Source organism: Tigriopus californicus, chromosome 3, assembly GCF_007210705.1.
Source record: "Tigriopus californicus strain San Diego chromosome 3, Tcal_SD_v2.1, whole genome shotgun sequence".
NCBI lineage: Eukaryota > Metazoa > Arthropoda > Copepoda > Harpacticoida > Harpacticidae > Tigriopus > Tigriopus californicus.
Genome location: NC_081442.1, coordinates 8,131,786 through 8,142,967, shown reverse-complemented (window position 1 = coordinate 8,142,967; position 11,182 = coordinate 8,131,786). Strand labels below are relative to the sequence as shown.

General features: G+C 42.1%; 3 protein-coding genes across 3 annotated transcripts in view; all 3 read right to left on the bottom strand.

The window, feature by feature from the left end:
- The window catches only part of LOC131878122 (uncharacterized), a 4,559-nt gene extending 2,940 nt beyond the window's left edge, over window positions 1-1,619 (bottom strand). Inside the window, exons 1-2 of the mRNA XM_059224021.1 lie at window positions 1,205-1,619; window positions 147-362 (exon numbers count right to left, since the gene is read on the bottom strand). Coding sequence (XP_059080004.1) covers window positions 147-362; window positions 1,205-1,453 — 465 coding nt within the window. The 5' untranslated portion in view covers window positions 1,454-1,619. The remainder of the gene's footprint in view (window positions 1-146; window positions 363-1,204) is intronic.
- A 54-nt stretch (window positions 1,620-1,673) lies between these two features.
- LOC131877831 (uncharacterized) lies at window positions 1,674-4,605 on the bottom strand. The gene is made up of 4 exons (XM_059223634.1): window positions 4,061-4,605; window positions 3,091-3,483; window positions 2,360-2,751; window positions 1,674-1,987 (listed from the first exon to the last, which is right to left on the bottom strand). The coding sequence occupies exons 1-4, from the start codon at window positions 4,281-4,283 to the stop codon at window positions 1,826-1,828; spliced, it is 1,170 nt and encodes a 389-aa protein (XP_059079617.1). The 5' UTR covers window positions 4,284-4,605; the 3' UTR covers window positions 1,674-1,825.
- A 4,626-nt stretch (window positions 4,606-9,231) lies between these two features.
- On the bottom strand, window positions 9,232-11,182 carry LOC131878115 (F-box only protein 8-like). The gene is made up of 5 exons (XM_059224016.1): window positions 10,638-11,182; window positions 10,414-10,567; window positions 10,193-10,326; window positions 9,824-10,127; window positions 9,232-9,727 (listed from the first exon to the last, which is right to left on the bottom strand). Exons 1-5 carry the CDS (start codon window positions 10,737-10,739, stop codon window positions 9,477-9,479), a joined length of 945 nt encoding a protein of 314 aa, XP_059079999.1. The 5' UTR covers window positions 10,740-11,182; the 3' UTR covers window positions 9,232-9,476.

Below are 11,182 nucleotides of genomic sequence, written 5' to 3'. Positions count from 1 at the left end.
TTCATCAGATAAGGCGTTTGCTCGGACACCTCAATAGCGCGATTCGTCGACGCAGAGTCTTCTTGGAATGGTAGAGGCTTGAAAGCAAGAAAATGGAAGACATCCCAACCGCCAAATTGAAAGAGAATGAACGCATCTGTGTGTACCTTTTGGGCTGGAATAAGGGCGTTCACGTTTCGTGCGAGATTGCTTCCATTTTTAGGCCCAAATGCGACGGTCTCATCAATATTGATGAGGGTTTCTGTGCTCTCGCCGAAACTCTTCCCCGATACCGCGGGCGACAAAGTGTCTTCGCGGGAAGAGGAAGTCGCCACGGTATCTGTGTGCGCTGGGCACGCTCGCTCAAAAGGTTTGATTGATATCTGGAAGGCCGTGAAAAGCCAAAACAAATCATCATCACGATTCTCCAGACGTTGGATGGACACACGGGATGAGCATTCATGTCTTAGGCGTCATGCTCGTTTCAATGAAATATTTTCTCATCCCCACTATCTTGACTCTCCTGTCCAGTCAGCAGAGAGGGTCAGTCATTTCGGTTTTGGCGCCAATTTTCCCATAAAATATGTCTAATCCTCTTTTTACACGGCCATTACTTTGCGTGAATGACGACTTTCTCAACCTTCAATTGACGTATTTCCCAGAGTTCAGCTAGAATACTATCAATGTTCGCCTCTCGCAAAAAATGTACGTTCCCGTAGTAGTAGTCACTACTTCTACTGTAGGGACATCAGTATACGATACATACGATATCTGGAGAATAGTTCTGGGAAGTGTGGGGAGAATGAAGTGGTGAAAAATGAATGCCTGAAATCTTAGCATCTATCTCTTTACCACAGCTCAGGCGAGTCCCATCAAATGGCATGAGATAAAAGGTGAACCCCAAAAGTCTTTTCAGGTCATTTCATTTGATTCTGTTCTTGTTCGTCGCAAGAAAACGGTTCACCTTTTTTACCCAAGCTTCACAAAAGATTAGTCACTAGATGCGGTACTTTCTTCCAAGACAAAGGCACGGACTGTTAACTAAGAGAGGTCTTCTAGAGATCCATGACAAAGGCTTGAAAGCCGTCTCAGGGTTGTTCGACGAAACATCTTTCGTTTAGGGCCAAGGTTAATTGAGTCAAGGTCGAGAGATCAAAGTTCCCAGTCCAGTCCTTGGCACATTTCAGGCCATTTCAAGTGTGCTAGGACATGTTTTTGGTCTTACCTTCATCGAAGATGGGCAATTACTGGCTTCGAGTTGAAGGTGCTGCAAGGAGGCCGGAAGCTTACAGTCTTTGACCTTGCTCGAGGCTCTCTTTGCCTCTTTCAAATTGAGTGGAGGAGATTTCCACGATGAACTTCGACTTAACTTTGTCGCGTTGGCCTTGAAATGTTCCAACATCTTCTCCCGAGACTTGCCTCCAGCGTCAACAACATCATCCTGAGCTTCACAGGTCGTTTGGCCTTCATTCATGACACTAGTCACTTTCACTTTTATGGGTGTTCTGGTCGAACCATGATCACTTTCGGTGCCTTCACCCGTGGTTTCAGCCTCGAGCTCTTCAGATATGATTGCACTTTCGCCCTTTTCAATCACTGCCTTGTCAGTCTCGTGAGGGCTGATGATTGTCCTTAAAGGCTTGTCCTCATTCGCCTCGCTCGAGTGATTTCGTTTCTTGTTACGGTTCACTGGACGAAAACGATGCACTTCGAATAGGAATCAAGCCGTTGGAATAGGATCCAATCACAGTCTTCTCTTGAATTTGGTGTAAATGGATCTCATCCATTCTGCGAGGGGTCACGGGATAATGATCCCCACTAAAACTTCGTGTTAAGGGATAAGTTTTCAGGTGAAGTTGGACTCCCCGTGTCTTTTCGGGTCGACACTGGATTCAAAAAGTTGTCTCAAGTCACCTTCCACTTTTTCCTTGGAATATGATTGGACGACACTAGCTCGGTCTTTCTTGTCGATGGTCTTCGAGGCACTATTGAGAGACGACCTTTTTTCCTGAAACGAGACTTTCAAGGCTTGAAATCGAACAACATGCTCGTTGTTGAGTCTCTCAAATTTCTCAATTATCTGGCTAGCATTTCTATGGCCAGAGCGCTAGGCGGCTCCAACGAGGCCAGAGGTATTTCTTTTGCCCTACTTCGCGTTTTTTTTACTAAGATTGTTGCGTGATTGGATATGTTCCTCCACCAAAATCTCGACACACACTGACTGCCGCTTGTTTGATCCCAATGTTTTTCCTTTCTATCAAAATGAGCAAAATGAGGTGCTTGAGAAGGTTAGAATGTTCTTTACGTCGCAAATTTGGGAACGAGCCTACTGCACCAAACATTTCAGATGGGACATTTTATCTCGCCTTACTGGACTCACTTGTTGAGACACCGTTCCAGGATCAGATTGCAGGGCTTGGGATTCGCCCATGGGCTCCTCAGCGATGGAATTGTGTTTTTTAGACTCAGAGTTCACCAACGATAGACTTCGTTTATGAGTTTTCTGACGGAATGAAGATGCTCCGTAAGACGAGCTATTGACGCTACTGCTCCGCACGTAGCTGGGACTGCTACTTCTGTTCAAGGAGGATGAAGTCGGAGCTATCTGTTGTTGTGGCTGTTGATCCTGATCCTTCTTCAGTTTATGCGCATAGGCCCGGAGCTTTCCACTGACTCGATCCGTGGCCTCCTTGAGTTTTCGATTTGGCGAGGTGCGATTTGTCAGTTGGCCTCCGCAATGAGGGGTGGACAACAAGCCCGAGGGTGGATCACCTATGAGTAACCGAAGAGCATTAGGACCAATTAACAGACGTAAAGATCCAAGTACATCCCCAACCCTTGAATATGATTAATCTTATGTTCAGCATCTTCCACGTTCTCAAAGAACAAAGATTGGGTCCTTTACTTAGTACAAGTGGAAAGTCCCAAGCAACCCAAATTCAATTTTTTCACTGAAAATGACAGTAGAAGATATCCTCAAGCTTAATCAATCATTGTGCCAAAGAAGATCAGACAAGTAAAAGAGAGATCAGTAAGTTTCATGTCCAGTTTTTGCGACGTCTTCTTCAAGATAAACTACCTGCCTATGTACAGTATGGTGGAGAGTCTCACCTGAAAAAATTAGAGTATCTCCTCCTCCCCCACGTTGGGGAGAGTGTGAGTCACGAAAAGGATGTGGCGAGGATGCATGATTGTCCGGGCTTAAGGACCGCTCCACATTGGAGTTATTGCCGCCACAGCTGCTCACAATGATGGCGCCCTTTCCTGCTGTTGGTGGATCTGAGACACCATCAGCCAGGCTCTTTGAATGAGTATCCCCGAGGATGGCGCCCTTCTGACCTCGAAAACGGGAAAAACTGGCGAAGCTGAAGCTACTCGTGTGTTTAGGTTTCTTTCCACTGGGAATTAGGACACGGCCTTTGAGGTTGACCGATGCGGAGGCCGCTTGGGGTGATTTGCCGCAACTAGATGTCCCGGTCGTTTTGTTTGAAGTCCAATGAGGCCCTTGAATGATCAAACAAGAAATGTGAGACTCGAAAAGTTTCGGGATTATGTCATCGGCACATACACTACTCTCTCCATCCTGCTTGAGACGGAGAGATGACAACAAAGTAAACTCTAGTCTCTTCGTAATTGGGTAAAAACTCGGTCCTCTACATACAGTAATCAATTGACGAATGTCTAATGAAAACGACAATCGGCATCCCATTGATGGGTCCAGCCAGAGCTTTTCATTTTGTCAGATTGGTTGAGCTCAAAGAAACAATTGAAGGCTTGTCGATTTGTCCCAATTCGCCATGAATGAAAAATCCTGCTTGAGGAAATGCCATTCTCGACACTTTGATTGAGGAAGTTGCACCCACCTACGTCTTTGACCAAAAGTATTCGGATGAGTGCGTAAAATTCAGACTTTTTGTCAAACTTTTTTATGTGTCTGACCAAGACTTGTACTTTCCCCTCAACAGGAAAGTCTAATAAATCATTTAGTGGCAACGACGTCACGGGTCTCTTGTTAGCATGGTCGGTAAAGGGTAAGTAAATCCGACATTACCGACAAGATTGTCACGCTGAAAACTCTTACCATCTTGGGGAGTGTGATCCTTATCGTTCTCAGACTCGCTTAACTCTTCAGTTTCGGAAACAGTTCCTCCAGGATGCCTCCAAGAATTGGGTCTTCGCGGTCCCCGCACAAATGGTTTTCTCAAGGCTCCTGCAGTGCCTGTACCGGATCTGTTGGATGGAAGACGGATCTCCGGGTTGGGATCGGGTTGCAAACGCCGCTCCCTGGGGTTGGGTGAGCTCATTGTTAGCAATCATGCAGCGAGAATCGATTCAAGATCACGTCAATGTTTATGTCTGAGTGGCACAAGATCCATGATATGATATTCAAACATACGATACGCACTCTTGGCCGGTGCTTTGGGCACGAAAGGGACCAATCGAGGTAAGGTAAGGTGTGTTTACTCCATCGTCCAATTCGTGGAAACTTCACCTAGTCACACTAAAACAAGTACATTCACAGTGGACCCACTTGTCGCGAGTCGGATTATTCTGCACAGATTCATGTGAATCCTCATTTGAACATATCGGAAATGTTTGGGAAGTTGGGCCCGCGCCGCCCGTACACTCAATTACTGTTCATGTTCGTACAACGCCAGCTTAAGTCAAAGGAAGTGTGAGTTGTAACATGGAGAGCACAAGAACAGTGGAAAGGGCCTCGGCGACCGCGACATGATGAACAAGATCAAGACTACTAACAGGACGAGAGGGAAGACGACGAACGGGAAGATGTCGAAGACGAAGAGGATGAAGTTCCGAGGAGCAAATATTACGGAGGCCGCCAAGTACTCCGGACTCCGAAGAGGAACAACATATCCACGAACCCTGCAGGTGATCATAGGCCAGTTGACCAGGTTTCTGTCTAGTTCGCCTATGATAACCTTCCGCTTCCCATCCTTCTTCTCCTCGTCCTCTACGAAGGCCAGAAACCCCAGATGAACGGTGGCCTCGAAAAAAATCATTTTACTTTGACTTGGCTATTTGCCAAGGATATCAAAGAGAAGCCAACAACAGCCGAGAATGAGAACGAAAACTTAAGAATTTGTTTCAATGTGTACCAGATTCATTCCTTACTCAGTTTTCCGTAGAGAGCATCATACCATTTGGTTCGGTATCATTATTGAAAGTCCCTTTCAAATTACACTTGATTTATTGATGAGCGTAACCTCTGTTTCCCTAGGTGATTTCAATCTACTTGTCTGACTGCTTTGGCCTTGTTTTCGGCACAGTACGTAGTCACAACTGTATCTAAAAGTCATCAAAATATCTCCGTGTCTCGTGATCTTTATCTTGTAAAATAGTATGTAATGACACAAGCTATTGAGTTTTAAGAGTGCATTCGAGTATGGAAGTCTGTTACTTTGCAAAATCTCAGTTCCTGCATGCAAAAAATTTCCGAGTACTATCATCATGGGCCAGCTTCCAATAGTACGCCGTCAAAGCATGTGCCCAAGAGCAGTTCATGTTTAAGCATAATTTTTGTGAGCTTAGAGAAATTGTTATATTTTGTAACTACGATTTGACAAAATAATCTGCACACAATCAATGGACCAATCACAACACAATTCACAAGCGCAGCACACCCGCAGAAAAATGTGTGGCTCATGCGTTTGATCAGTGGCTAAACTGGACCAAATGGAAGAATAAACATAGAGGAAATGATAGAACGTTCAATCTGGCAAATTGGCGAACGAGAGCCATTTATAAAATAAAAGCGAAAGAAGACTATCATAGGAAGTAACAGTGCTGATTTAATATTTCCTGTGACGATTTGTAGCAAATACAGCAAAGAATCGCAAATGCACTGGAAGTCTGGAGAACTCATATATGTAAAAAAATTGCGCCCAGATATCATTTCCAGGTATGTCCGGTTCCTAATATTGTTGCATAATAACTTTACAAACCAAATAGCAAGGGATCTTTTTTTAAGGTTAAAATGATTCGCCTTAATTGTTTTCCATTTTTTTGCGGACTTCCTAACATTTGGATAATTTCACCCATAACAAGTCGCTGAATGAAGCATTATTATCATCATCATTGGCAATTTCAAGTTAGTAAGCCTTCTTTGAACAAACCATGATCAGCAGGGTTGTCCAAATAAGTGTAAATGCATTATTATTCACTTTTTTCAATCATTTTGCATAATTTGCATTGTTTGAGTGTTGTATATTTTCTTACTTTTTTTACCATTGTGGTTTAAAAAAAGGTTGAGCTTTTTCCATTGATTTTACCTCTTTTTCTTGAAATATAAATATACCGAAAAGATCTGAAAACAAATCTCTTCTGCCATTTCCTGACCTTTGCTCCGTTAGTATCAAGTGACTTCTTAAAGCACATGACTGTCTTGATTTTTGGACAGCACAACCATTCAAGATTACTTCTCTTCAGCTTACAAAAATAAATTGCTCCAAATACTCTTTTTTTCAGTTCATGGCCAGAGTATCTGATAAAGGAAATATTTACTTCCGTTACTGTGGCATGCTTACATGTAAGCACAACACAATTGATGCACCACTCAAACACAAATGTTTTTGCCATGAAGCAAACCGCTTTTGTTCAAAGCACATGAAGTATCAAGAGTTTATTTATTAACCAAGCATGCTTTTAATCCTTTTAGTTTTTGCTGCGAGGGGCACTTCAAGTAAGAGATATGGCCTGTTGTAATCATTCAGTTAAAGAAAGAGCTTGTGCACCCTTTTTTGGCATGCTCATGAATTTTAGCTTACCATGTCATTTTGTTGCTTCATTTTTATACTATTGGCTCCTTTAAAAAGAGTGAATTCCACTAGGAAGGTCTAATTTTTGTTTTGCATATTTTGCCCTTTTTTGCATTTTCAATTGCATTTTTTTGCCAATTACATTGGCATTATTGGGACAGCCCTGGTGATCAGTAAGGGTTATTGAATAATTATTTTTTTCCTTGGCTGGGCGGGGCAACGTACTGTAGAAATCAATATGAACGGGTTTCCCACCGAATCGGTTTGCATCGGGTCACAGCAACTATTGAGTCCTTTTTTAGAGCACATTCACCAAAGGAGAAATGTAGACCGTTGCAATTAAAGGTGAGTCATAGTTACGCAATTGAATCGTAAAGGGGTTCGTTCCTAAGCAATATCGTTAAAAGCTGATGCTGCGGACGAGGAGGAAACTAAGTATTCGAATTTTTTGTAGTCATTACAACATAGCTTTGAATGCCTTTTTCGAGATCCTTAAGCAAAAGCTTTGGACCTAAATTTGGGCATGGTAATTGATTTGGTCAGATCTTTTGATCAAATTCTAATGTCAATACAAAGTTCGGATTTTCAAATATATTTTGAGTTTTTTATCAGGCAAGCTTTTTTCTGGAGACACAAATTTGAAGAGAAAGGATATCCGAAGACCTCCCCATTATTGTTTTGCTAAAATTTTGCAGCTGGCAAAACTGGCAATATTGCACAAAGACAAAGACCATGTGGTTACCTCGGGAAAGCCTTAAAATAGAATCATTTTGGCATAGAAAGAGGTAGAAAGCTACGGCCATCTCGAGATGAACCCTTTGACATTCTGTTGGCCAAATTCCTTGTAAATGGTATTATCATTTCTATTTTCATGGAGAGGGGCATTTGTACAGAATGTTGATGTTGAGGCTCAAGAGCAAAGAACAAATCACTCGTACTATAAGAGACGTTTAAAAACAGTAGCCAAAAAATATTTTGTCCTAAACCATGGACAACGGTACACTGGACATATTTGATGCCGACAAATGTACCCCAATAGTTTAACGAAAAATTTAGAGACCATTAACTGGACCTCTAGACTAGAAATTGAAAAAATCTTAATCACACTATCCAAGCCACGCAGAACCCCTCGCCATAGACATTCAAAATTATAGGGAGGAACATGACAAGTTTTACGCTGTAGCTCAAGGATGTTAATGTTGTATATGGAAGAAATCTCGTCACGTCTTTTCCTATGGTTCAAATTCTCACTTGTCCAAGTTGAGATTTAGCTAAATGGGTGATACAACATGGAAAAACATAGAAATTTGACTTGCGGGAATAAAAATTACGAGTGAGAGGAATTCGTGAAGAAATCCAAAATATTTTTGATGTCAGTGTTTGGCAGAAACATCCTAGTAGTCCTTGACAGTGAATCAAGAATGTTTTAACCACTACTGAGCGAAAAATCCTTGAATTTCAAAGTCAATCATCTTGCATTATAAACAGTTCAATAAGTGAAAACTGGAGGGTAATGGCTGGAAATGATCAACAGTAGCCACGTTGAAAGGACGGAGGGTGAAAACCGATCCAAGGTAAGGCCTAAATCACCGTTTTAGTCCCGTTTCTTAATGAGATCAAAGACCTCCAGTTAAATTGAGACGTCCATGCCTAAACCTAGTAAAATTTCTTTAATTTTATAATATGTTGGACAAATGTCTCACTATGCCTTAGTTTTAGGTTAAAACTTGAACTTTCGGATATTTTTTTTCAATGAAATGGTGAAAATCACATACCTGCCAAAAAAAACTAGATTTTTGCTGTTATGCCCCATCCACGTTCGATCACCTTGAGTAAAACTAAGGGGCACCGAGTTTAACGGAGCTTTGGGTTTGAGCAAATCGATATTCATTGTATTCTTTTCAAAATTTTAGAAAGGCCAAAATGTGTTGTATGTTTTGTCTTTGGTTCAAAATCTTACACAAAACATAGAGTTTTTAATGCACCGTTTTGTTTTATTTCTGCAGACCTATCTTAGGATTTAAAATGTTTTCTTTTTTGCTGTTGTTAGCGAGAATAAAGAAGTTATTTCTTTGGACAAATTGAAAAGTTTTATTTCCTTTTGCATTGATTTGAAATGATATATATATTTTCAATATTTTGCTTATAATTCATGCTTCTTGATTCGTAAAACTGTTAACAGGTTCTTGCCATACTATTTACATCCTTAAAAATCTGAGCACCTGGGGAGTGATCAAACCTCATATTTTAGACGGTCATCAATGTTTGTTTGATTTGTCCTTGGTAATCCCTTTCTAATTCATCATTACCCTGTTGGTCTCGAAAACACACCACTTGAATATTCCGAATCCCAACTGCACCCCACAACACGGCGGTGCAAAGTCGCGGACAATCCTACATTTTGCGGGGCTTTCCCCCAATTGAAAAGAAATCGAACTACTCTGATTTTCACCATGAAAATAATGAAAAAACAGTATTGGTTCTTAAAGCAAATATTTGCAATATAATATTCTCAAAACTGAAAACGCTCAAAATACAATCTTAAGTAAGTAGAATAACTGAAAACACAAATGGCACTTCAAAACGAGATAGAAATCAATTCTCTCTCTGGTAATACAAATTAGAGTCTGAGGGTGACGGATTGCAAATAAATATTATTATTCTCTTCTGACTAGTTGGGAGGTGACGATCGCTTCCTTCACCTTGCCGATAAAGTTAGTGCTATAGAAACAGAGCGAGAAAACCGGGGACAAATTGATGCTGAAGCTTCAACAATGATTTCCCATCCTCGGAGACATGGCCACGAAGAAAGACATTGTCGTACATCTCTCCGTAAAGGTCGTCGTGTGACAACTGAATGGCATTTCGGGTGTTTCGAATGAATTCTCGTTTGGACATCTTATTCTTAACGTGAGGCGAACACAGATCCACTGACAATAGGATTAGTGAAAAACACATCACATACACCGAATCTGCAAGGACAAGAAGAAAGTGTTATTCGTTGTGTCATACGCCTACTGGTCAATTTCCGGACTCAAAGATGCGCGTTACTTGACATTTCTACCTACCAGTGGAATGACCAAAGTTTGGATTGCATTGGCAGAATCTCCGGGAAAAGGCTGTCAACATTTCTTGAAGATACTGGCCACGATCATTGGGTGCCTCTAGCTTGGCAAAGCATTTTCTTAGAGCATTGGGAAGGAATTCGTTGGCATAATTCTGCAGTGCTATCATTTCATCCACAACATCAGTCCGATTTTGAAGGTAAGCCCGCATTTGACTCTTGGACAATTTGCTAGTACTATGGAAAAACTTGGCAATCTCAAAGGCCTGATTGCGTACCAATCCATTTTTAAAGAAATATTGCATTCCCTGGAAAAGGAAGAGAGAGCCAATCAGAACTAAGACCTCATGAATCGTGCGTAAGCGGGTCTCACTTTTTCAGGATCCGAATTAAAGGTGAGAGTGCCTTCATCAAACAATAGAAACACTTTTCTCATGGACACGGCCGATCTGGATCCATTGGCTTTGTGGTAAATGCTGGCTTCAGGCCATTGCTCTTTGCACAGACCTATCAACACAGATACCATTGACGGAGAGTTTGCAAGAGTTTGCATTACCGTCGATGAAGCCGTGATTATTCAAGACCCTGTCTTACCCTGCCAAAGGATCTCATCGGTAGCCAGTTGCTGCCAAACGCAAGCAGCCAAGCATAAATCCGTAGCATTCAAATGCGATAACACTTTTAACGCCACTTCTGGGGGGAGGTGGGACAAATCAGGAAAATTCGGCTCATCTTCCAACTCCTCATCCTAGGCCACGAAAAACATGAGATCATTGTAACAAGTAACTAGGGCGGGCAGCCTCAAAATTGGCATGTACCTCATCTGGACGATAGAAATTGGAGATCTCCAAGGCTGCATTGTCGGGATGGACCATCTCTTCAGACAAGAGTGTCAAGGATCGTCCCCAAGTTTGTCCCATTTTGAACCCACTAGCACGCTTTACTTGTATTGTTGTATTGCTCACGGTCAAAGGCCCCTGGACTAATTTGCATCAGTCAGATTGAGAAACAACGGTCAACGTCATCACCTCCAACTCATCGGACGTGATCATATCATCACTTCTTATTTCACCATGCAAGAAAACAAACTTTTCGGGACACCAAGGGCATTACGGCGAACTAAGGTCCAGCTCAGAAATGACCCGAATCTTAGCAGAGCCCCCCTGGCACTAGGGGCCTTTTTTCTGATTTCCGCTCAGCTGCGTTCCCGAATTACCCCTACTCCACTCTTCTAAGACATTCGGCTAGCATTTGATATGAATGTGGAGAACAGCAGTGGCGGGCCACCGGGCCTAATCTAGAACGCAATGAGTGACGATTGACGAGGGACGAGGAGAGGAAAGGGCAAATCAGTAGCAGTGAG